The following is a 27,362-nucleotide window of genomic DNA, read 5'->3' on the forward strand; positions in this document are numbered from 1 at the left end:
AGTCAGAGATAAACATGTACACCAAAACAAGTAGCCTACTTCCCTTTCGTGGTAGGCTATACGTTTCTTGTGAAGATAGTAGGAAAAAATGATGTCATTTATTGTGTTTGTGTCTGGGTAAGGTGTGTAGAGTGTGGGCTCAGATGGGTTGATCTCTAACCATAAGGCATAACCTTTGACAATAAATGGTTTAGAAATTCACACCTCAAAATCAGGATTGGCAATGTATTTTGTGCAGACACACCGTCATCTAATTTCATTGCATTTCATTTGAACTCTTCAAATCTTATTTAAGGTTGTGCAGAGAGGAACATCTCTTTACTAATTTGTCTTTGTTCTTCAAATGAATTAGACATGGCAAATATGCATTTCAAGTGTTTCCTCGTCCATTAACCAAGACAGCATTACATTGATGATTTTTGATAAATTCATACTTTTCATGTCCTTCATACTTTTCTGTCCCTAAATCTAATATCAGTTGACTGCTGATAAAATAAAGCTCTACAATAATCAACTGATTGGAATTCACTTTATATCTGACATACAGTGTGGTGTTTCATGAAGTCTGTTGGGGAGATCCTCACCTCAGGCCGCATTAGAGGGAACTGCAACAGGAAGTTACGTCAGCAGCAAACAAAACAATTGTCTGAAAGCAAGTTTTTATTTTATTTAATAATTAGGTTGCTAACCATCGAGCCACAGAAAACCAAAATTGGAAATTAAATTCGTTTTTATACCTCAGTTTTAATTTATGTTTTTTTTCCGGGCTTCAGAATCAATCTGAGTGCCTGCTGTTGTACTTTCACCGAGCAGCACCAGCCGCAGCGGCAGTAGCATTGGCAGTCCGGCAGTGAGACACATGTCACAACAGTCTGTGAGCCGAAACACATTTACGCTCAAGCCGAGAGAAGAAACTTAAACAAAATGTCTCGGCACAGAAATGTTCGAGGTTATAACTACGATGAAGGTAGATACCCTCAACTAGGTGTTGTTAACCATTTAGGCGTCACGACAAGGCCTCAAATTCGTTAGCCTGCTAAGCTAACATGTACTGTTGTTGATTGTAGCTTTAGCGGCTAATACTAGCTACTTTAGCTGGCAAGATAACATTGCAGTCGTGTCACTTGGCCTCTTTCTCAAGATACATTGCTCTTTAATACTGTTTTCTACGTATATCAAGGTTTCGGAGATAGGTTACAACGTTAAAACATGATGTGATGTGCCTATAACTAATCATCTTTATAAAAGTTCACGTTATCTGACTGCTTCGCTAACAGGCTAGCTGTCCATTGTTTTGAAATAAACGTTACAAGCTTCTGCTACTTTATTGAATATGGTATATTGAAATTGCCTGACCTTATTCATTTATTAAGCCTAATAATATCTAAAACATACAGTGAAGTTGATAGAGATGATTAACTCGTTCCCGATTTACTGTTTGTTATACATTCTGTAAAGTTGCTGACCACGCAGAGTGACAGCTGTAACAATGACTCATTATCTGTACTTCTACTGCATTATATATCTATGCTTGTGTAAAATGGGAAAACATTTTAATCTTAATTATTTTTCCTAGACTTTGACGATGATGACGTGTATGGACAGTCTGTGGATGATGACTACTGCATATCACCAGCAACAGGTTAGTATCATTGGAACCAATATTATAGCTCAGCAAGGATATGTTTGCTAATGGACAAGATTAATCTGTAAGAACATTGTTTCACATGATTTGTAAAATAAAATGACAGTTAAAGATAACAGTTATTTTTCAATTAATGAAAATATCTTTCAATAAAGGATTAGTTTAAATTCTGCAGCATTAACCCGGTATCATAAATATTAGTTTTTAAAGTGTCCAATAAGGTATTTGTGTTTTATACAGCAAATCAGTTCATCTACTCACGTCAAGAGAGGCAAGCACCAAGGGAGCAGCCGTTGGAAGAGGAAGAATATGAAGATGACGTACCCATGTCCCCTACCGTCAGCCTCAACCTAGACCCTCTTGATCAAGGTAATATTATGAATTCCCTGCAACGGTCTGACAGATGATGGAGATTGTCTGACCTTTACATTTGTTCTTGAAAATGTGCTCATTGAAGACATAATGTCTGTTAAAATAAAAAAAAATGTAATGTATTATTTATTTTCTGGATTGCTAATGAAATGTCTGTCTAATGTGTGTGTTGTTGTTTATAGCCAAACTGTTTTCCTGTCTGGACCATATGCGGACTGTGTTGGGAGATGCAGTGCAAGACTCAGTCCTGACCCAGGCAGCCATAAGCTGTGGATTTGACCCACAGAAGGCCTTGGATGCAGTCCTCTCTGAAGATGCTAAGACAGCCCCGGTTACCAAAAGCACCAATGAGGAGACAGCTTCAGCCGCAATAGCAAGCCAGGAGAAAGCGCCGCTTCCACAAAGAATCAAGAAAGAGGCCGTCGCTGAGAAAGGTACGCTTGGACCAGATCAAATTATGAAAATGTTATGAGTCAGGGGTTGTGATCAATGATCCGCTGTGAATTAGAGAATGGTTAATTTTGACATTTGACATTTTTTTCGACTTTGTCAAACAAAGCACAAGATCTGATAAAGTTACTACGGAAAAAAGATTCATATATTTCTTATGAAATTAATTTATGTTTACTTTTTATTTTCTTCTCATGTAGCCACTTAAAGGTGGGGTAGGTACGTTTCAGAAACCGGCTCGAGTGCACTCAAATTTGAAAGTACACAGCCGAAAAGAATCCGCCCCTTCCTTCAGACTTGCTTACAGAGCACCTCCTCCAACACACATGAACGCGCACATGACGTCAGCAGACTGGTGAAAGTGGCCGCCTGTTGCTGGCGAGTCATTGAAGTACTGCTGCAATGCACGCCCAATGACGGCACGACCAATGAGGGCACGAGATACATTTGTGCGTGCACGAGATGGAAGGCTGACAGACAGGGCGGCAACGGCTAAACGGATTGGTCGTGCTTTTTACAGTATTACGGCTTCCACAGATGACATTTTTTAATGGATTTTTTGTCAAAGCATTTAAGATATTCATTGCTATCGGGATGTTAAGAGCATTCCATGGAATATAACAAAAACTGTATCTCGAGCCGGTTTCAGAAACCGGCTCGAGTGCACTCAAATTTGAAAGTACACAGCCGAAAAGAATCCGCCCCTTCCTTCAGACTTCCTTACAGAGCACCTCCTCCATCACACATGAACGCGCAATGCACGCCCAATGAGGGCACGAGATACATTTGTGCGTGCACGAGATGGAAGGCTGACAGACAGGGCGGCAATCCAATCCGTTTAGCCGGGCCGGCTAAACGGATTGGTCGTGCTTTTTACAGTATTACGGCTTCCACAGATTAATTTTTTTTTATGGATTTTTTGTCAAAGCACTTAAGATATTCATTGCTATCGGGATGTTAAGAGCATTCCATGGAATATAACAAAAAGTGTATCTCGAGCCGGTTTCTGAAACTTACCTACCCCACCTTTAAAGATCTATTTCCCCTTTTTTAAGGAATAATAATCAATTACCTCTTTTCATAATGAATACCGACTGTGTCAATAATTTGATCGTTTTGAATAGACATCGCTATGCGAAATAAAAACACCCCAAATGTAAGAATTTATCTTGATGTTCATTGTATTGTACTTATAAAAACATGTGTGCAATGACTAATTTCACTGATGCAACTGTTTAACAAAGTGCCTTCTTCTGTTTTTCTCCCTCTTATTTCCGGCATGATTCATCTGACTCCTGTTCTGTTGTCCTCCTGTCTCTTCTCTTCGACAACTCTAATTGGCTTTTGTAAGGTAAGGAGCCCACACAGACATTACATCCAATGCACACAAACCCCAGACTGATTGTCTCAAACAAACGCATGCGCAAGCAAGTGCTTTGCGTGACCTCATACCGCAATATAAGGCTGACCCTGTGGTTAGCAGCTCTGTAAATCTAAATGTTATCAATCAAAACGGGGGTTCAGGTATTGCCAGTCTGGCACAACTTATGTCTGAGCATGAGCAGAAGAGTAAGGCGACAGGAGTAGGTGACGCAGGGCGAGGTTTTGGAATTCCCTCATTAGGTGCTCTCGCCATCAGACATAATTCACCTCCGTCAATTATGTCCAATCAGAAGGGTCTTTCATTGGGAACACTGGCATCTTTAAACATGACTTCAGCATCTCAAGGCCCAGCTCCATCCCTCCTCTCAGTTTCCCTCAGTAGTATGTCGCTAATCAACCCCAAGATAACAACTGCAAGCTCTTCTCTGGCGGCTCCTCCTGGGTTTGGGAGTCTAAGTTCTGTCCTCTTGAGCAATCAGCCCTCAGTGGGAGTTGCGATTGGAGGCCAAGCCAAACAGGCTGATCCTAAGGGAAGCCCATCCTTGGCTGATTTAATCCAGGAATATTCAAACCGCAGCCCGACCCTCAGTAACTCCTTTCCTACTCCCCTGAGCTGCGTAACTTCTGCGACGTGTCAGGAGATGGCTGCATCAACACAACTATCCCTGTCTGGGCTCGCTTCACAGCACCAAAACAAAGATACGCTCATTCAATCGCAGTCGCAGAGCACTAAAAAAACAGCAAACACTCTCCCCTTTCCTAAACAAACCAACAATACTCCTGCAGGCCTTGTTTCTGGGACTGTGTCAATGTCTCAGCTAGCACTGCAGCATCAAACCAACAGTTCCTTTGTTTCCCCTCAACCCTTCAGCGGTGAATCTCCAGCAAATGCACTGAAACACCCACCTGGCATCTCTGAGCTGCCCTCTTTGACACATTTGGCGACTGAACACAAAGGCAAAACCTCAACCACCTCAAATGGGTCACAGTACCCCCTCAGCTCTCTCCTTTCACCAGAGAGGGCTGGTGTGTTAGCAGAAAGTACTGCAGAGGGTGGGACCAGGCATAAGGTCGACCACAAACCATACCACCAAAGCGTCAGGCCACCTAAGATGAAGCATGCTATTGATTTGAGTGCTCTCATGGCCCAGTCGGATGGAGCAAGCCCTCGTCACTTCGACAGCGACCCCCCTTCACCTTCTTCTCCAAATTCTGTTGCCACAGGACTGGATCCTTCAGTTTTTGCACAACCATCAGTATTTGCGATCACTTTGTCGATTCCAGGCCGCAGAAAACGGAAGAGGATGATTAATATATCCAAGGGAGGAATACGAGTTCAGAGGACAGGGAGTGGTTACCAGGCCTTCCTGTGTGAATCACAGGACAAATCCGAGGAGCCGCACTCACCACTCTCGCCAATTGTACCATTCGGCTTCGAATCGCCTTCACCTGACGACGTTGTCCGTGCTAATCATACAAAAGCTTTCACCAGGTAGAGGAGAGGAGGAAATGAAAAGCACTTCAGTCTCCAGGTTGGTGCTAAATTGACTCGTACTGGGATGAGAACTGTTTTTTGGCAGTTCCTCCACCAACGGAACTAAACCCAACGTTTTAACGGTGTCCCACTATTAGTGGTGTTGTTTAAAGAAACGTTTGGGACCAACAATACAACGGAACTCGCTGCCGATCACTGCCTCATAGATACAGTATTACTAAAGAGCCAATGTATTTCTTTTTTTAAAGATTCAAACGACAAGTCTGACTGCTTGAAGAACAACAATAGTCTTTTAAGTCAAGCAGGATAAACCACTCCTTGGCATTTTGTTTCTAAATACTATTAGTATTTTTTAAACTTTTAAAATTTGAGTCTTATTTTTCTACGCTTATATGGCAGTTGGCTTTTTTATCAATTGTTTTTGTGGAAAGTAGTTTATTCTTAGCCAGGGAGAATGTGCATCTCTTACTGCACGGCCTCTTTTCTAGTTTTGATCTGCATGAACCCTCAAAAGAGAAAAAGAGGTTCATTTAGTTTGCAGGTGTGCTGCAGCTATTGGAATATGGATCAGTTAACCATTGTTCTGGTTTACTGCTGCCTGTGTTTTAGATCATGGGGTAGACATTTTGGTTTGGAGAACACCTGGAGATTTTCCCATGGGGTTGCGAGAACAAACACATGCACGTGCATGCACACACAACACCACAGATACACACACAGACAAGTGAACACTTTTAATTTTTGACATTGAAGCAATACGTTTACTTTGAATGGAAGCGGTGTCATATAAGAGTGCAGTGAATGGAAAATGAATGACTTGACTGCTGAGGTGAAAGAGGTTTTACCTGCTCTTAGAACAAGCTTTTAATATTACCATGTACAAATGAGTTTATTTTACACTGGGTGTGTCATGACACTCTGCCAGAGGATTTGTAAATTTTGAAATAAAGATGACTGATTGTACATGCTCTGAAAGCACCTGTCTCTGGGTGTGTCTCTGGTTGTGCTTGGGTTTGCTTCTGTGTGTCTGAGTGTAAATATGTATCTTTGTTGTATTGAACCTATTTGACATAACCAGTTAAAATAGTGCTCCATTCCCTTTTTGGATCTAAAATGAGTTGAGTATTTATGTTTATACCGTGGTAGGTCTATATTTCAAGATAAACTATTGGCCATACAATATTATGGAGTCGAAACAAGCGCATGCCAATTTGAAAAATTAAATATAAAAAAAATAATCTGTATCTTGTATGCATTTTTTTTAAGGTTGGCCCAGGGCTCGTGGCATGTCTCGTTTTTTGTGTGAGTCAAAGGTATTGGTTTGCATGGTGAATCTGGTCCTTTAAGAAAAGCATGGTTAACACCTACGATTAGACAAGTACCGGTTGGTTTATAATAGGGCTGTACCAAATAGTTGGAAGCCTCATTTGTATTCTCAATCTATATTCTAATGCTGTGCAGCTTCCTCTTTTTGCATGGTTATTCGTTCTGCGTAATGAACAGGTGACACTTATGTTATTTGTTTTGTGCTAATAGTAGAATGAGATTATATTGGTGACTGCGTAGGTTTGTTTCCAATTAGTCTAACCAAATATGTTTAACTCCACACCATTTAAAGTTTAAATTTCAACATTATAAAAGATAGCATTTTTTCATCTAGGAAATATTCTGCTTTAATCCAACAAAATGTCTGGCCTACTTGCCGCACACCCCTCTACTAATGGGACAATCTAACACAAACATAATAGCTCCAACAAGAAATATATTTGATTTACTAAAAAAAGACTGATTTAATTAGATGAATAACTTCATTTAAAGTGGACCTATTATGCTATATTGAAAACATATATTGTAGGGCCATACCTATACAAAACATGTCTGTGAAGTTTGTTGCTTAAAATACCAAACAGATCACCCATTGTAGCCATGCCTCATACTGCTCATACCCCTCTTTTGAAGCCCTGTTAGAGAAACACAGATTTTGAGTCCTTAGCTTGAAAAAAGAAGAAAAGGAGGCGGAGCTAATGCCTGATCAGAATTCTACCGGAGATAAAGTAAAATCCTGCTGTGATAAAATGTCATCCTGTTCTAAACCACATCAAGGATTATTTCTGAAATAGTATGGAGCTCAAATGCTTTTTCTCTTGCAGGTTTATCACAAGGTGAGTTCCTTTTTGTATTTCCTGCTTTAAACACATGTGCTCTTCAGTACAGGTTAGCTCTGAGTGTTAGCGAGGCTTGCTAATGTAAACAAAGACGTCCAAAACACGTCAGGCATTGTTTCTGAGAACAACTTTCTGTGGGTCCGCTGCCGATTTGACGTCATATCGGCAGCAAATCTGTATCCGCTCGTTGTACACCCGTTTTTAAAAGATTTGGGTACGGAGGAAAAGAGAGGGTTTTATTTTCTGACGCTGCGTGAGTTCCCCGACGCACCGGGGACACATATTTATGTATAAAAGACATAAAAAAGTGCATTTTGCATGATAGGTCCCCTTTAAATTAGGTTTTGTTCGAGGGATCTTTTTAGGATGATGACATAATAAAATATGGCGACAAACATTCAAAGCTTCATTTAAAAACCTCAAAAGAGGCTTCAAATGTGAACAAGCCCTAGTAGATATTAACAACATGTCTTAACAGCTGTTATATACACAGTCTTGTTATGTTATGTTCTTTGTCTGTCTCATTGTTGTGAAAGTGTAGATGTGTGTAAACTTTATACAGGTGCTAAAGAGATGAGTGGATTGGACCCTCAGGGTTTCCAAATGTCTGTGTGCCTGAGGGAAGTGTTAGATATTACAAAGCAGATGGTGGCAATAATGACAAGTCAAACATTAGACGTCTAACAGGTTTCTGAGTGTATGTGAAGTCCTGGGAGGATTATGATGATTGGAAATAATAATGTCTATTAGAGATGTTGTGGTTCAAGTTTCGCGATATGTATCTTCATCGTTCTTAGTTGTGAAAATCTAGAATTGAATAAGTTATTAACAAGTGGGTTTGTCCAGCAACAGTTTTGTCTTTTTTTTCTCTTAAGGCGAGCCAGTGTGTGGGTTTGAGCAGGAAGCTGCACTCTTGGAGAAAATGTCACCCCAAGCACACACACCGAGCAACCGATCATTTTACGCTCTGTGTCTCACACACCACCTACGTAGGAAAATCTGATCATGTCAAGACTTTTCACAGCTTTGTCAAAGGCTTTGACAGATCAAATCATTGTGTTTCTTTACAGGCTCTGCACCTCTGCAAGGCGTACATGTTGCACAAACATAGTGTGGCTGTGATGTGGTGTCAATACTGGAAAATACCATTTAATTCACAACAAGTGGTCAAAGACAGTGCGTGCATTTGGATTGACATGCCATCAATAGCACCACTTTGTTGTGGTGTGATATATGTACAGGAAAACAAGAGAGAAATGGCATTCTTTAATGGAAAGAAGCGGCTTTCTTATTACAAAGAAATATAAGATTTGGTTTCTGCAAGGCACATACAATCTTAAAGGGCTCTATAAAGCAGCAATACATTACTTTGATGAAGGCATACAAAGTCGCTTTACAATCTGGTTCATTTATCATCTACAAGTTGTGGCTGTGCAGCCGGAATAAAAAAAAAAGTTCTATCACAGCAAACAATGTATCAATGGAAGTCCAACATTATCGTATTTTAGTCCGTTTTACATGTTTTTGTGTCCACTTGGGAGCATTGTAGATTATAGAACTCACCTTTTTATTGATTTGCAGTTGCCTTTTGAAGTTGGAAGTTAAGCGTGTGCTGACTGAAATGAGTCCCTACAATCACCACTGGCCGATTATAATAAGTTATAGTGAGGAGAAATTGAGATTAAGGAACTTTCTTTTGTTAGATTATCACCTTTGCAATATTATGGCAATTTGTTCATTTTCACACCTAGCAAAGGTAAACTTGTTAAACAATTAATAACACATTAACACTGTCTTTAATAGCTTGAAACAGAGAAAAAGAAAGTCATTTTGGGATTGGGGATAAGTAAAAGACCAACAAATATTTAACAAATATATTTGACTTTTAGCTTGATTCTGACACCGTAGGGGCAAGATATTCTCCAATGTGCCCTTGAGGGTATCTTGTCTTCATATCAGGGTGGACGATGATTACACGTCTTTCATTAACGTCAGTAATCAACATCACAGTATAATCACCAATGACTTGAGATAGTTGATAAAGTTGTTCCAGCTTACAGGTGGTCTTTCTTGAAAGCTCAAGACTTAATGTTTATTATATCTTTTTATACCCCGATGTGCAGTAATGTCTGTCAACTAAAGCAAGCACTGGACTATATCAGTAGGTTTTCAGCAGAGATCTGAAGATGAAGGGAAGCACCACATACTTTAAATTGGTTGACTTTGTTATTCATTTTGACCTTTACACTAAGGTTATCGTGCTGTAAGTCAGACATAAATCCTTCAGTAGTTCTATTTTGAAATCTGTAAGCCGCGGGTGAGAGTTCTCAGTCATATTGCTGTGACTGAAGCGTCAGTCTGCCAAGTAGATGGTAGTGTGCGAGTCATCCTGAAAAGGGGTCATACATTCCTACCCTGAGCGTTTCCCTCTGTTGGCACAGCTCACTTTTTAAAGACATATTGACCCAGATGAAATGCTCTCATGAGTCAAAACGTGCCCCCCACGCTCACTTTTACCCCCCCAGGAGATCTATGAAGAGTTGAATTATGTCTTAAAAAATGTATTGTCTTTTATAGCCTTTAGCGGCCTCAAGTGGTTGGGAGCCTCTATCCAAAACATATTTTCAGATATCATTTTGTTTCTATTGTCATGGCCATCAAAGAAGTTCATTACAGGGAAGCTTTGAAAGGTATACTATCTGACTGCATTTATTTCCATCGCTCTTTTTGGTCTCTTATGCTCACTTTAACAACTACCATGCCCTGGGAGCCTGTCAATCACCCAATAACCTGCTCTTGCACTCTTTACATGAGCTATTTTAGTTTTGCTTGCCTACTTGTGTGTGTGTGTCAGTATTTGGACGGAGGGGAGGTTTTGTATTTGCATATCCTGGGCGGACTCCTCTTATCCGGTGCTCAGTTGGGCCCTCAGGCCAAGGTGTACAAATTACTCACACACTCTTTAGTCATCGCAAGGGTCCCGTATTTCAGATAAATCCTGGATGGGAGGAAACCAACTGTTTACCTGCCAGTCGTAACAGTGTTAAGAGATCCTGCTCCAAGCCTCACAACCTGATTGCGCTGTATAGCTGTGCTCAGGCCGCCCTCCTTAAAGCTGCCCCTAGGCCAGCCTAAAAGAATTGATCAGGCTCGGGTTGTTTGCGGAGCTATTACACTATTTGGACAGATCAGCAATTCTGGTTGTTAAAAAGTTGTTTATCACTAAAGACCTCGAGGGTGCTGCTGTCAGTTTCTCCCCAGGTTAAAATAAAGAGGTGATTGAATCTTAAAGTAAACGCAACATCCTTCTGCTACTTAATGATTATTTGTTGGGGATGCAGATGCTTCGCTTATATGTTTGGGTTTATTTCTAACATGTAAATTAGGTGAGGTGAGTGTTTAATCATCTTATCCTAATGATCTTAAAGTGTGGTGCAGGGCCCTACACCTCGTAATGGGTTAGCATTTTAGCCCTTTTCAGGTTCCATCGTCAAGTCAGTCGTTTTTCTAATGAGTTTTTGGTGCCTGAAATAAGGTCTGTGGTTAAAACAAGCTTACAATATATTTCTACGATATTAATAGCAGTGAATACCCCACTGGTGAATGTCTGAAGCTTTTACATGTCTAAAAAAAGGCGGTTGCTAACAAGTGGTCAAATAGGACCATGGCCATATAATGCATTTGTGAAGTAGTTGATATCATGACGTTAGCTTTTTACTTCTGGCTATTGTCTTTACGCTTTGACTGTTCGAAAAGTAGAGGTAATATGTGGAGATAATCCTGCTGAAAAAAATGTGTTGGTATCATAAACATGTGAACAGATCTTATTCTATACAATATCCCAAAGTCCATTAGACAACATCCATTGACTCTTTGTCCCATGAGCTTTTGCGATGCCAACTTCTGAGTTGGTTTACAAAAATACGTAATCACTGCACCACTCTATTGTGTTAAATGTGATCTAATGAGTTCATTTTATGCACAGCTGATTCTCCATAGAAGTGAATTGCAAGCTGTCTGCTGTTAGTTAGCTACAGGTGGTAGAAACCCCACTGTAGCGAAGGACATGAAAAGGCTCCAGCTGCAGGAAGAAGCAAAATTCCCCAGAGAGAACTTTTCCATCTCATGTCGCCGCTGACTGCAGGCCATGTAATGACAGCGATTGTGCAGATTTTAGTGAAGACTTTGGTTTAAACTTTAGGGAGCATTAAAGCTGTTCTTTGTAGAAAAACATGTATCAATCGTAATTGTGTCGTGTAACTTTTATTGAGAATATCTTTAAAGCTTTGCCTTGGTTGTCCCCCTCTCCCATTAAAAGATGTATCACAGCAGCATGTGAATGTCATTGTTCTATAAACTATAAAGACTCCTCTGGGTGCAGAGAGCTGCCTCAGTTGTGAATCAGCATTTCAGAATGAAGGGGTTTTTTTCTAACGCAGAGCCAGTCATTTAGAGAAGGATTGGTTAGAGAAAGTCCATTAATAATCTAATCTAGTTTCCTCTCATTTTCCCTCAGGGTATTTTTTATGATGAAGAAACTGCATGAAGCATACAAGAGTGAATATAAGAATAGTTAGCTTTATTAAATGCATGCTTAAAACCTGTATAATATAGAACAATATCTTTCTAAACCTGAACGAATGAAACTTCTCAGCAGTATTGTTCGTACTTTTCTTCCTTGATAAACATCCTATGACTGAAATATTGTATCAGTGAGGAGAGTGTCGGTGTTTGCCCTGTTTTAACACTACAAAAAAATGTAAAGGCAAAGCGACAATTCCTGACAAACAAGCCTTTTCTTACTTGAAGCGTTCACCCCCAGAGCTGCACTTGCTGAACTTGCTAAATTGACACCAAGACTCATTCTGGGAAATGCTCTGTCACCCTGCTCTATTTACGTGGAGACGGGAGGCAACGGCCACTTCTGAAATTAACCCTTTCTGAACCAGGACGTCAGTGCCAAACACATGCACTCAGGCGCTCAGGCTTGGCTGTGCAGCCCAGTCTAAATGAATCAGTAGCAGCGTGATATGACTGGGACCGGTGGCCATTCGGGACTGGGATGACAAAGCAATGACCTCAACACGTCTCCCTGCTGCACAATATGTACGTCAGATAAATGGAGGCTCAAGGTGCAACTGATTTTTATCATATCCTAAACCTAAAAATATGTACTCTATGCCAGTAAGGGCAAACAGCTATGCCAAGGGAAGTACTCATAAACTATACATTGCACATTGCAGTATGTCTGTCTAAATCAACATATATTAATTTACAGTGTATTTTACAGTATGTGACCTTTTCTAAGGCATGTGTTGCTTCAAAAAAATATGGTGGAAAATCCCCATTAGTCATACGTTATTTTGCTGCAATAGAGATGCATTATCACTTTTATTTATAAATAACTTTATTCCCAGGGCTAGAACAGCCACAATATTGAGAATCAGGTTGGATAAATCCTTAATTTGGTGCTTTTACACTGACTAAAAGTGTAACAAACAAGAAAAAGGGACTTGTGAAAGTCTGCTTTTACTTTTCTTTTTGTCTTTATACAATAATTGTCTTTACTGAGACTCAGATACATTGTTTGGAGACTCTAGCATGAGAAAGCTTTCAGTGTTATCCAGATTATGTGAGATAACATCAACCTGATAGCCAGCCATGTAAACCCTTTATCACACCTTGAAGGTCATTTCTCTTTGCCTTCTTTGAATCAGAAAATATGTTTCTCATGTCATGGGTACTGGCCAAAGTGAGTCATGATTGCCTTTGTTTGTGAGCAAGTGTATAGTTGTATTTCTCTCTTCCTTGTAGCTAAAAGCAGAGACGTGTCCCACAATAAACTGGACTCTGAAGTCGTCCCCAAAGTGGCCCGCATGACCATCTCAGGGAAGAAGCAGACCATGGGCTTCGATGTTCCCAGGTATCTAACACACAGCTGTACACAACATTCTCATTAAACAATGCAGAGCAATTAAGTTGAAAATGAATGTCTTTTATTTATCGTTTTTTTACATTTATCACATTACACAAACACAGCCGAACATTCCCCAACATTAGACATATGGCAGATTACAAAATGATGCTAAAAAAATAAAAAGTTTGCAGTTACAAGTTTAAAGTACAGACCAAGAATATAATTACATTTGCAAATCAACAAATTCAACAAAAATACAATACAAGCACATACAGAGCAGAGTACAGCTTACAATTCTCCAAATAGATTAACTACATTCAACATTTCCTCACAGTATTTAAGTGAAGTCTTTTCCCTTTAACCTTCCATAGCTTCTGCAATGTCCCCATTTTTTATAATAGTAGTTGTATTTAACATGAAAGTTATATAGTCGCAGAGATGAGCTGTGTTTCATTGTGATTCAACTCCTCCACATTCTCCCCTCAAGTGTGAACGGTGTTGTCGGGACCCCTGAACGCCCCACAGCAGCCTCGGCCTCCGAGGCCACGCCCAAGCGTCCAGAGACTCCATCTAAAGGCTCAAATGGAGACGAGCCCTCCACAGTTTCCACCCCGGGACGCTCTGGAAAGGCCCGGCAGACGATCAACATCAAGGAAGAACTGGAGAAGAGGCAGGGCGGCAAACCTCTGTTAAATTTGGTGGTTATAGGTAGGAGGCAAATATATAAAGACACTCGTACTTTAGAATTTTAAATCAGCACGTTAAGGGATCAGACCAATAACAAGGGATACACAATTAGATTCTGCACACACAAAATTATAACAAAATTATTCTCATTATTTCTTTAACACCTATTATCCTACATATTGACCTACAGTGAAACAGTGCTGTTTGAGTTAATTCAAAATACAAGTACAACTATCATTGTTGTATTATTGGACTTTTTGATACATTAAACACTAAAGCTAGAGACTTAGGTGGAGTTCTTTCTCTAGACATTTAAAAAAAAAAAAATGTTCTTCTTCAAATAGTTTCTTTCAGCATATCTAATTGTCCAGACATTGCAACATATCTGTTGTTAAAGAAAATTGAAAATAAGCTCTCAATTTTTCCCACCACATCCCCAAATGTGTGAATCTACGCCATTTTGTACCCAAGTCTAATGTTAGTAGTAGAAAATGAGGCGAACTGCAGACCAGTGCAGTTGCTAAGTCATGTTCTCTCATTCTCAGTTCGACCAGAATAAGTGACTCTGTAGTTTCAGAAGTGCAGATGATTCTAGTTTCCCACAGGCTGCGAAACCTCTCGAAATACCACGGCCCTCTCCCTTCCCCCTCTCACCCTCCATCCTTGTTCCCATTTCTGTCAACCTCCCTTTGTGCAATGCAGCTTCTTCCTTCTACCAGCTGTGGCTGCCCTTTGCAATAACTTATCTCCTCTCTTCCTCCACCTGTCTTATCACTCTTATTACACTCTTCCTCTGTCCTCACTCTTCATCCCTCCCTGGTGTCTTCTATCTTACACTGAGCTCCTTTTTCTCTTTATCTCTCTCTAACATGACTACATTATCCTTCTGTGCAGGTCACGTGGATGCAGGTAAAAGCACTCTGATGGGCCACCTGCTTTATCTGCTGGGCAACGTCAACAAGCGCACCATGCACAAGTATGAGCAGGAGTCCAAGAAGGCGGGAAAGGCCTCCTTTGCTTATGCTTGGGTCCTGGATGAAACTGGCGAGGAGAGGGACAGGTACATTTAGAGCGTGAAGTTACACACAGACACAACAGGGAAATGACAATTCCCTGTTGCCACATTGATTACAGCGAGACAGGAACACTTGATGATTACCTCACTGAAGTCTCTTCCTGTTGTGTGCTTGGACTGATAAGGAATCATGAGTCAAACAATATGTCCCTCATCCATGAGAAAAAAACAAATCTTTTGGCTTTTTAGTAGATGTCGATGCTTGCCGTCTGTTTTTTAAATAACAGAGAAAGAGAAGCATTAAAAGCCAGAAACAGAAAGTGACTTGGGTTGTACTCCCTAATCAGTACCTTCTAAAGCGCATGCGTAATAAAAAAAAGCATCTGGACGGAAGCCTCGCCCACTGGAAGACATTGCACTCGAACTGAAATTGGCTGAGGGTTTAAATCTACATGACCTTAAAAGGAAGTCCAACTGCTCAGCAGTCAATCCACATCCAATTCATTGTTTCATTTATAGAATGAAGCCTTACTTTAACTTCTACTAGAAAGTGTGTACACGTGAGAAATGTTTTTTTTTGTGGGTGAAGTGATTGTTGAAAAACAGCCCCCTCATGTATCTGTGTTTGCTCCAGAGGTGTGACGATGGATGTGGGCATGACCAAGTTTGAGACGGACTCAAAGGTGGTGACACTAATGGATGCGCCCGGACACAAAGACTTCATCCCCAACATGATCACAGGAGCTGCACAGGTATTTCAAATATAAGTGTTCAAGCAGCCTGAACAATGCATATACCCACACAGGAAATGAGATATCTATCGCTATCAGCACAAGGTGTTGGTACGTTTAGAGGAACAGTCAATGAATCATAGAATTGGCGCAGTGAAAGAAACCCAGTGTGTAGTATGGTTAACAACCTAAATAAGTCGGATCTTTTAGCATTTTGTTTTGTTTTCTGATGCCTTGGATGGAAATGAATGTTATAATATCACAAAAACAGACTAAGAGGAGCAGGGAACAGATGATTACAAAAAACTAGAAAGCTACACGCATACGTACAGTCCCATACTCTACATACCAGTGCGCATTGTATGTAATGCATTTCTCTGGTTAAATAAACTTCCCCTAATTAAAGTAGATCCTTTCCCTTTACCATCACCCGGCCACACCCGTCAGCGGGATTTGAAATAACTCGTGCGGTTTTGGGTGTTGGTGTCAAAATGTTTTTTTTTGCACCATGGGTGTGCTTGTCTCTCCCTGTTTGAGCCACTAATGTAATTTCTCTTTTAACCATATGACTGTCCTCAGTGCAGACTCGTCATGTAGTGACTAAGTGTTTTCTGCTGCAGTATTGTGACCTACTCTGATGTTAAAGATGGTTTCACAGCCTGCAGTTTACCAGTAACGTGTTTATCAAGCTCACCTGTCCTTCCTGTTGAGCACTTGGTCAAAACAGAAAAACCCACATTTGATATATAGATAATATAATGTAAAAAATAAGAAACTGATTTCATGCATGTTTAATGTTATTGCTTAAATGTTTGAATGCATTATTGTTCTGATGAACTTCAGACTTTACATGGAACATGAACAGTTCATCTTTTGTATCTGTTTTAAAATATAACTTCATTTTGACTTTTTACAATTGTATCTAACATCCTATTATTGGTATTTATAGTCAGAAAAATGCAATTAATCACAGATAGTTTGATATACATTATTGAGAACATCCTCTTGTGAAATAGCAATTTATTTGACAAAATCAGATGATGAATGTTTTTAATCCATAGGTTAAGGGGTCTGATTTGTTTTCTTCTTCCATTTAAGCAGTATTAGTTGTCCGGCTAAAGACTACAGGAACACCTTTTTAGTTTTTCCGACATCAGCTGTTTATGTACCTATGAGTGTGGTTTGGAAACAGACGGACGCAGTTCTTATTTTCCCCTCCCATCTCTCTCCAGGCCGACGTGGCGGTGCTCGTGGTGGACGCCAGCCGGGGGGAGTTTGAGGCAGGCTTCGAGGCAGGGGGGCAGACCAGAGAACACGCCCTGTTGGTGCGCTCGCTCGGCGTCACTCAGCTCGCTGTCGCTGTCAACAAGATGGACCAGGTCAGACCCAGCTGCACTCAAGTGACACACAGTGGGGAAGCATGTGTGATTGACTGTTTAACACATAGATATATAGAGATGTTATTGCAGGTGAAAGTTTGAAAAAAATGAAAGCAATGCGCTTCACAAACCCCCCTTAAACAGTAAAACACAGGCAAGCAGCAGAATGTCTTAAATTACATCATAAGCAGGGGTGCACATCACTTTTTTGCCCTGGTTCTCAAAGGAGCACCTGGAGATGTTGCTTGGTGCTTATCCTTAAAATGAAATAAACTTTATAAACTTTATAAACTTAAACCGTAACTTTTGAGGGGGTCTTTATTTGCCAGACACACGGCACTGAATACACATGCAGAGGTGCACACAGAACACATGTATGCAGAGGTGAACACAGAACACACATGCAGAGGTGCACACAGAACACACATGCAGAGGTGAACACTGAACACACATGCAGAGGTGAACACTGAACACACATGCAGAGGTGAACACAAGACAACATTAGGACGACCAGTAATCCTACAAGCTGTCATCACTACCCTCCTGACTGTTCTCCTCACTGTCTTCCTATCCATGTACTTTTTCTTTTAATGTTTAATTGAACTATTCATATCTTAGACTGCACTGAAACTTTTATCCATGTATTTTTTCTTTTAATGTTTATTTTATTAGCTTTTCTTTTTAATGACTGATTTTAAATGCCTTTGAATTGCCTTGTGTTGAAAAGTGCTATATAAATAAACTTGCCTTGCCTTGCCTTGCCTTGCCTTGCCTTGCCTTGCCTTGCCTTGCCTTGCCTTGCCTTGCCTTGCCTTGCCTTGCCTTGCCTTGCCTTGCCTTGCCTTGCTCTCTGTCAGACATGGTAGCTGATGATGTAGGCCTACTACTTCCTCTCTGGTTGAGTCTGCGATTAGCTGCTTGCATCCACAAGTCAACAGCTGGGTTTGGGTCGAAAGTCTCTGTTGTCATCTTAGACAAGTGGATGTAATCAAATAAGTATGTGAACATAACCAATAACCTACCATAGCCAATAACAAATGAATGTAACTTATTTTATTTTTGTTGTTCATATCTTATTTTACCTTAACATTTATTTATTTATGCATTTTTTTTTAATCTTTCCAGTTTTAAAGGATATTTTTGGTTTACTGTCCTATAGTATACATTGGAATGATTTAAAACCTGTTTATCCCAATAATTATAAAGGAGTGCCTTGGAAATATGTGTTTACATAAATTGTGATCAAACCCTTTGAGACCCACTGAGACAACTTAGACTAAAGTTAACTATCTAAACACTCAAGAGTCCTTTACCTCACTGAGCTGTAGTATCAGCCTCTCAGTCTGACTGGAGAGGACTCTCCCTCCACATTATTGTAGAAACATCTTCTTCTTATATCCGTTAGAGCAGCTAGCACCAGATTCTAATAACAACAGCGCCGGAACCGGTGCACCCTCGCTCGCTCCCCGCTCACTCGCACTTTGGCTGTGAGCAGATAAGCCAACATCCCCCATTTTCATCACTTACAGCGCCCATCGTACAGGGCAAATGAAACGTGTAACCGGGGTGAAAAGGGTGTTACCTTTACTTAATTATGAATGTTGTTACATCAAGCCCGAAAATTAGGATGAGCACCAACAGTCAAAAATGTTTATTTCCCTCCCAGAGCTGCCAGCGCAGCGCCTCCCCAGATCTGGCGCCCTAGGCGAACATCAACGCCAGCGCTACGGGCCGGCCCTGAGTTCATATGCAACTCGCAAATATCTTTCTCTCTTCTCTCTCCTGTCTTCTCTCTTCTCTCTCTCCCTCTCTCCTCTCTCACTCCTCTCTCTCTCTCAATGTTGCTACGCAAATGCGCCTTTTTTCAAATGACCCGGTGCTCTTTTTTTGGCGGAGGTGCGCATGTGCACCTGCGCACCAGTTATGTGCAGCCCTGATCATAAGGGCAAAAAGCTGATTCATAGTTTACCATTCACAGATGTTGCTCTGAAAGAAATTAACCCTGTTTCTAAAGACTTGCCACCTTACGATGTTAGTAGTAGAAAAGAAGGCCTAAGGGAACCGTGTGTGTGTTTGATTGCATTTGTGTCTTTTTGTTTACTATAACCACGAGCATTTCTCTCCGCAATGTGTGCCAAAGGGGAAGCTTTCTGTTTGTATTTACTTTTTTCTTTATGTGTATATTCAAATCAGGTAAATTGGCAACAACAGCGTTTCCAAGACATTACTTCCAAACTTGGACATTTTCTCAAGCAGGCAGGATTCAAGGTGAGTTGGAACCAAATCAGCCAATCCTACATCTCAGGATAACGAGCAACTCTGTATCGATATATTAACTAATTTCTTGTATTTCCTATCTTTTGTTTGATCAAGTGTTAACGTGTTTTTCCAGGACTCTGATGTTTACTACATCCCCAGCAGCGGCCTGTCAGGAGAGAACCTCACCACCAGGAGTTCAGTGTCAGAGCTCACATCCTGGTACTCTGGCCCCAGCCTGATGCAGCAGATTGGTAATGCAAGCTGCCTAAAGCATTCACCGCCTTTTGACACTTGTTGAAAATGTTAAAAAGATATATACTAGCACAAGCTGTAATTCAGCCCTGTTTTCATCATCTGTCTCTTTAAAATATATGATCAAAAAACACCTTTTCACAGAAGTGATTTAAGATGTTTCTAAGAATGTTATGGTGCTTTAAATCCAGACAGGCTGACTTGAAGCTGAACACAGCCATGTTGTTTTTTTACAAATGTTGGGGTGGAATTTTACTTGAAACTGACTCGGCAGCACTGATCGACTTGTTGATGCTTCTTCAGAGTTTTGTGAATGGGTTACGGTCAGCGCTGTGACTAACGGCCAATCAGGCGCCTAAAGCACATTTCGTCCAGTAACAATGAAAATGATTCACCACCACTGGTTACAAGGCTTCTGGTAATATTATGTAAACTTTCTCCATCTCATTGTGTTCTTCCTCTTTTGTTTGTCCTCTGTTGTTTTCCATCTCTGCTGAAGACGCCTTCAAAGCCCCTCAGCGATCTGTAGAAAAACCGTTCAGACTGTGCGTTTCCGATGTGTTCAAAGGTAAAGTCACTGACGCATACTTGCAGTTTATGGGAATGTGTGCATGGCCTTTTTCCTTTCTCTTTTTCTAAATTAAAGCTGACGGTGCATTTTTTTCTTCCCAGACCAGGGTTCAGGCTTCTGTGTTTCCGGGAAGATCGAGGCCGGTTACATTCAGACCGGAGAAAGAATACTGGCTATGCCCCCCAATGAAACCTGCACGGTCAAAGGTGTGTATTAAATAAATCCATATGAGGATGATGGCTCACTTTGGTAGTTCACGTTTCACTTTCATGCAATCCTACAGAATTGTCTTCATAGATGGCAATGAGAAAAGGGCACACAAAAACTTCGAACACCATGTCAAAAAACATATTAGTCATGAGGGCAAGTAGCAGTTTCAATGAACTGCTAAGATGCTGGCAAGGATGCGTCTACACTGGTGTAAAGACTAATCTTTTTTCTAATTGTTTGAGCACACAAGGTATTGTTTCAGGTTTGGACTGTGTTCAAAATGTCACAACTGTTTAGTATTGAGCTGAGTTTTTCACTTTTGTCTGTTTAAAAACATTTCCATATTGGTCCAGTTTTAGTTTAGGTCAGGAATGATTCTGAAATGTCTTTTCACCCCAAAATACACTACAAATTATATTAAAGAAGAACAACCAGCACAGGGCACATCTTCCCACATCTACTGTAAATGAATCTCCTTTGCTTTGCTGTGTACATTGTGTTTATAAAACACTTTTCAAAATGTGTTGAGAATATTTTCATATTGCTTATTTATGTAGTAAAAGTTGTTTTAACCGCCTTCATCACAGGTCAGTATTGTAGGCTAATTTTAATTTCCCAGAACATGTCATATTGACTAATGCCTGTTCAGCCAGTTTGCTTAAAATCAAACCAGTTTAAAATCTACATACACTGGACTGGACCTACCTGTGTCACTCTAAATGTAGTCAACATCTAACAGCAAAAAAAGCAACATGCACGTAAATGCAATGCAATTAGTCACAACATTTGAATACACTTAGAATGCAGTCTTATATGTTATAAGGCACTCTCTCAGGCAGAACAAGTTTTTGAGCAAATAAGACATCTGCTACAAACTCACCATCTGAGTGCGCCTTTTTGTGACTCTGAATGTTGTTGTCTGAGTGAATGGTGATACACGCTGCCATCCTGTGGCTGCTGGGGGGCTTACACTCTGTGTTTTTGCTGCAGGTATCACTCTTCACGATGAGCCTCTAGACTGGGCTGCAGCAGGAGACCATGTCAGCCTGACGGTCACCGGCATGGACATCATCAAGATCAAGTAAAAAAAATATCTCCAGTGTGTATTTCATATAAGCTTAAGGGTCTGATTTGGACACAACATATTTACTAGTGATGTCTGCTATGTATATGTCTGGTCTGCCCACATGTTGCTGCATATTTAGTGATAACTGCTTCCTTCCAGTGTGGGCTATGTGTTCTGTGATCCCAAGGAGCCTGTACGAGTGTGTACTCGGTTCAGAGCCCGGATCCTTCTCTTCAATATCGAGGTCCCCATCACACAAGGCTTCCCAGTGAGTGCAAGCAAACACACAGTCATAAACCAACTGTTTTTTTGTAAGCATCTATATTGGATGCTGTGTCTATTTGATTCTATGTGCATTAGGGATGTGCATCTCCATCACTGAGTGCGATGCGCATCTCGATACGTTGCCAACGATACGATACATTAACAATACATTTGAAGCACCGAGCGATGAGATTCAATACGATTCACCCCTATTGCGATACAGTTTGATACGATTTGATTCAACATTATGCGATTCGGGGCGATAAGATGCGATTCAACACGATGCAAAATAATGATACAATTCAATATGTTACGACAGAGGATTTAGTTGTATTCCTCATATGCAGCAAATCATAAATCAACAAAAAAGTGATTTACATATTTGGTTCTCTCTACTAGTAATGCGCATCCCATTATGCTGTTTCTTTTTTACCTTAAAAAAACAAAAACACTTGGACCTTTTACAAACTGGCCTTTTCACAAGTGTAGTAGTGTTCTCTGTCTCCAGAGTAAAGTACAATTGTATAACACCTCACAGTTAAACCATTTAAGGATGCATTGCCCATGATTAACAATGTGCAAATAACAACTACCATAGTGCAATGCCCATACAGCTGCCAGCCTGATGTGCTTAACACTCATTCTGAGGCTAACTCACCAGTGAGCAGAAAGCAGTGGTTTCTATATGAACAATAAAGAATACAAATAAACTTTCACAAACAGGTCTTTCATAACTGCTTACAATTGTAAGTAAGACATTTAAACTACACTGAACAAAAATATAAATGCAACACTTTTGTTTTTGCTCCCATTTTTCATGAGATGAACTCAAAGATCTAAAACATTTTCTATATACACAAAATAACCATTTCTCTCAAATATTGTTCACAAATCTGAAAAAAATCTGTGATAGTGAGCACTTCTCCTTTGCCGAGATAATCCATCCCACCTCACAGGTGTGGCATATCAAGATGCTGATTAGACAGCATGATTATTGCACAGGTGTGCCTTAGGCTGGCCACAATAAAAGGCCACTCTGAAATGTTCAGTTTTATCACACAGCACAATGCCACAGATGTCGCAAGTTTTGAGGGAGCGTGCAATTGGCATGCTGACAGCAGGAATGTCCACCAGAGCTGTTGCCCGTGAATTGAATGTTCATTTCTCTACCATAAGCCGTCTCCAAAGGCGTTTCAGAGAATTTGGCAGTACATCCAACCGGCCTCACAACCGCAGACCACGTGTAACCACACCAGCCCAGGACCTCCACATCCAGCATGTTCACCTCCAAGATCATCTGAGACCAGCCACTCGGACAGCTGCTGCAACAATCGGTTTGCATAACCAAATAATTTCTGCACAAACTGTCAGAAACCGTCTCAGGGAAGCTCATCTGCATGCTCGTCGTCCTCATCGGGGTCTCGACCTGACTCCGGTTCGTCGTCGTAACCGACTTGAGTGGGCAACTGCTCACATTCGATGGCGTCTGGCACGTTGGAGAGGTGTTCTCTTCACGGATGAATCCCGGTTTTCACTGTTCAGGGCAGATGGCAGACAGCGTGTGTGGCGTCGTGTGGGTGAGCGGTTTTCTGATGTCAATGTTGTGAATCGAGTGGCCCATGGTGGTGGTGGGGTTATGGTATGGGCAGGCGTATGTTATGGACGACGAACACAGGTGCATTTTATTGATGGCATCGTGAATGCACAGAGATACCGTGACGAGATCCTGAGGCCCATTGTTGTGCCATTCATCCACGACCATCACCTCATGTTGCAGCATGATAATGCACGGCCCCATGTTGCAAGGATCTGTACACAATTCCTGGAGGCTGAAAACATCCCAGTTCTTGCATGGCCAGCATACTCACCGGACATGTCACCCATTGAGCATGTTTGGGATGCTCTGGATCGGCGTATACGACAGCGTGTTCCAGTTCCTGCCAATATCCAGCAACTTGGCACAGCCATTGAAGAGGAGTGGACCAACATTCCACAGGCCACAATCAACAACCTGATCAACTCGATGCGAAGGAGATGTGTTGCACTGCGTGAGGCAAATGGTGGTCACACCAGATACTGACTGGTTTTCGGACCCCCCCCCCAGACCCCCCCAATAAAGCAAAACTGCACGTTTCAGAGTGGCCTTTTATTATGGCCAGCCTAAGGCACACCTGTGCAATAATCATGCTGTCTAATCAGCATCTTGATATGCCACACCTGTGAGGTGGGATGGATTATCTCGGCAAAGGAGAAGTGCTCACTATCACAGATTTTTTCAGATTTGTGAACAATATTTGAGAGAAATGGTTATTTTGTGTATATAGAAAATGTTTTAGATCTTTGAGTTCATCTCATGAAAAATGGGAGCAAAAACAAAAGTGTTGCATTTATATTTTTGTTCAGTGTAGTATTGGCAGTCACAGGCTGCTGTAAACTAAACACCACTCTCTCCGACAGAACACCTCACTGAGTGATTTAACTATGTCTTACTTTCAGGTTTGACTTTTCAGCCGCAGACCCCATGTCGCCTCTTTATGTGCGTCGCTAAGTTCCTCGTACTACTTGTCTACTTTAAAGCGGCACGGCATCGTTTACAATTTGCGAGCGATTTTTCAAGTTGACCGTCTTTCTTGAAAAATCCGAGGTGTTGCCAAACGTTTGATTTGTAGGTATTTTTCGGTGCGCTGTGTTTCTCTTTCTCTTCGACTTCCATGTGTGTTGATATCTGAGACTTTCGGCCTCCGTAGTGCGAAGCAAAGATCAAACATTGTCTCTGCTGAGTGCTGATAGGATGAGGATATTATATGAATGAATCGTTTTTTCACCGATGCAAAGACGCTACAATCGATGCATCGCGAGTTCAACCCAAACTGTAGCCGATGTGCACTCTTTCAACCGGTGCACTCGCATCTTCAACGTTTATGCCGGTGCACCGATGCGAATCGGTGAATCTTAACATCCCTAATGTGCATGTGTTTTAATCTTGTGTTTGTGTAGGTATTGCTGCATTACCAAACAGTGAGTGAGCCAGCCACCATTAGGAAACTGATAAGTATTCTACACAAAAGCAGCGGCGACGTCATCAAGAAGAAACCAAAGTGAGTGTGGATTTTATCAATATTATGCGAGGTGGACCCTGAAGGTGTTATTTTGGTATTAATTACCTCCTCGCTGCACTTTATCCCACTTATTACACGGTTAAATACTAAATAAACCAATGACTTGACTCACAACATTGATTCTAAATTATTTTATTGATTTCAAAATGATGGTATAGCTTCCGCTTAAAAAAATAATAGTCAGTTCCGCTGCGTACCAACGGCTAAGACTCCAAGTTGACCAATCAGAATCAAGTATTCAACTAAGCCGTGTTATATAAATGCATAGTACACAGTAGTTCTAATACTGTGTGCTGCAATAGTCACCTTGTACAACTTTCAAATGTCCCCAAGAAGGGCATCGTGTTCCCTTCTAAATATATACTTGATAAAACATAATCATTTGTAATAATTCTTAGAAATTGGACAAAATCCAGGTTATCCTCACTTCCTGTTTGCTGTGCAGGTGTTTGAGTAAAGGTATGAATGCCATCGTGGAGATCCAGACGCAGAGGCCGGTGGCATTAGAGCTGTACAAAGACTACAAGGAACTCGGCCGCTTCATGCTCAGATATGTCGGCTCCACCATAGCTGCAGGGGTCGTCACTGAGGTAAAATGGGAATGATCGAAGGACAAAAACAATATACAGATGTGTGCTGTTGTTTTTATTTACGAGCGTGATTTTTCTTTTTTCCACGGCAGATCAAAGAATGAGGAGCGTTTCCATGGACACAGAGCGGGTCTGAACTTGCTCTACAGGCTGCCTGCAGCCAGAGACAAAGTGCAATTCCTCCACAGATGTCCCTCAGGGACTCAGCGTCATTTTCATCCATCCACCGCTCCATCCAGCTGCTCCGACTGACTGCTCCAAACAACACCAAACTGCATGGATATGCGGCAAGATGATCCAGCCTCCTGCGACAAACAGGCGCATTACCCAGCCACCCCATAACTTCAGATTTATTTTCGTCTGACTTTGTTTTTTAGTAAAATCAGGCCAAATTAAGAATATAATCCGACTTTGAAAGACATTTTCACCAACAGGAGATTTCCACAGTTATTTATGTCACTGTACTTCCCTCTAAGCAACCTCTTCTTGACTGAAAAAGCATGAATCCTGTTGGAACAACTATTGAAACTAGAGCAGTCAACAAATCAGCTGTGGTGTAAGCAGAACATTTCTTTCTTCTGTAACAGATGTCCAGATTTCTCCTTCGTGTAAAGGTTAAGATGAGGATATACACCCCAGTTTTTTTGCATAATAAGTCCCTCCTGAGATTTTTTATTTAGACAGAGATGAACAAATGAAATTAAGTTATTAGATATTATTTTTACCATAGTATGTTGACATCTCATACAACATAGCCAATGGGACACAGTTCACTCTAACCAAGCGAGAATAGTTTGTGAGCAAAAAGGGGAAACTAAAATCTTCACCACTGGACAAAGACACATGTCTAATTTAAGTTAACAAAATACTTGAAATGCTTCCACAGTAAAGCACCAACATGCTTTTTGAAGTACTCATCTGTGTTTTGTTTTTTCTTTGAAAGACTTGGTTAAATGAAGAAGAGCAGCTGTGTTTCTGATTTCTCCATGTGTTGTTGAAGGTGTTGTGAAGGAGGACGATGCAAAATGAACATGACGTCAGTAATCTGTGGTTTGAGTTTTGATTTCAGTGTTAACTTTATATTCAATTGAAAAAAAAAAGTGCGAGGATTCTTGATAGTTTAAAATACATACGCTAAGTAAAGTAAGAAATGAAAATGTAGAGGTGATAGTTTCCTGTCGGGTTTGACAGTGACACGGCTGGGGTTGTTACCGCTGGAGTGGAAAGCACCAAAAAAAAAAGAATGCACATCGAAGGGAAAATAGGTCAGAGATTTAGAAAAATGCCCACAACGCTTTTCCAGTTTCCAGTGGTGGACTCTGAAGTGACAAGCATGTGTAACCGCGGCTTACAAAGTTCCACTTTACAGAAAAAGACTTGAAAGACAAGGACAATTAAAGTCAAAATGGTGTGAGAACTTTATGGATTTTATGGCAAAGAATCCTAGGTTCCCAGGCTCCTGACATATACTGTAGTCGGTATACTAAGACATCAAGAGTGCAATAAGAATATTGAAAGGGACATAGTGCACGTAAAGTTCAGGAATAAGTCAACTATGCTCATAAACCATAATGAGATTATAGGGTGGAAAGTTATTACACAACAGTCACAAAATGTGGGTCGAAGGTGTTAGGTTGTGCCTCTGATTTAAAGTGTATATAGTCCTTGTATGCATGCACAGGAAATAATGTGTGCATTGAAGATACACACTGAATGAACGGAAATATAGTGTAATTGTATACTTTTGGGATTTTTGTAATGTCTTTGAATTGCATAATTTGGAAGGTTTTGT

At 40.8% G+C, this 27,362-nt stretch overlaps 1 protein-coding gene across 2 annotated transcripts; it reads left to right on the forward strand.

The window, feature by feature from the left end:
- The first annotated feature begins 631 nt into the window (after window positions 1–631).
- hbs1l (HBS1-like translational GTPase) lies at window positions 632–26,614 on the forward strand. 2 transcript variants are annotated; one of them, XM_034234047.1, is made up of 18 exons: window positions 675–967; window positions 1,577–1,642; window positions 1,886–2,014; window positions 2,200–2,451; window positions 13,325–13,433; window positions 13,915–14,135; window positions 15,009–15,174; window positions 15,764–15,881; window positions 17,093–17,239; window positions 19,433–19,507; window positions 19,632–19,749; window positions 20,250–20,318; window positions 20,423–20,527; window positions 21,522–21,612; window positions 21,757–21,865; window positions 24,859–24,959; window positions 25,426–25,570; window positions 25,663–26,614. In XM_034234047.1, exons 1-18 carry the CDS (start codon window positions 925–927, stop codon window positions 25,672–25,674), a joined length of 2,076 nt encoding a protein of 691 aa, XP_034089938.1. In that variant the 5' UTR covers window positions 675–924; the 3' UTR covers window positions 25,675–26,614. The 2 variants fall into 2 exon arrangements, with proteins under 2 accessions (XP_034089939.1, XP_034089938.1); XM_034234048.1 differs by lacking the exons at window positions 13,325–13,433; window positions 13,915–14,135; window positions 15,009–15,174; ... (9 more) ...; window positions 25,426–25,570; window positions 25,663–26,614 and adding an exon at window positions 3,824–6,329 and having other exon boundaries at window positions 632–967.
- Window positions 26,615–27,362: the final 748 nt, after the last annotated feature.

This window comes from Gymnodraco acuticeps, unplaced genomic scaffold, assembly GCF_902827175.1.
Source record: "Gymnodraco acuticeps unplaced genomic scaffold, fGymAcu1.1, whole genome shotgun sequence".
NCBI lineage: Eukaryota > Metazoa > Chordata > Actinopteri > Perciformes > Bathydraconidae > Gymnodraco > Gymnodraco acuticeps.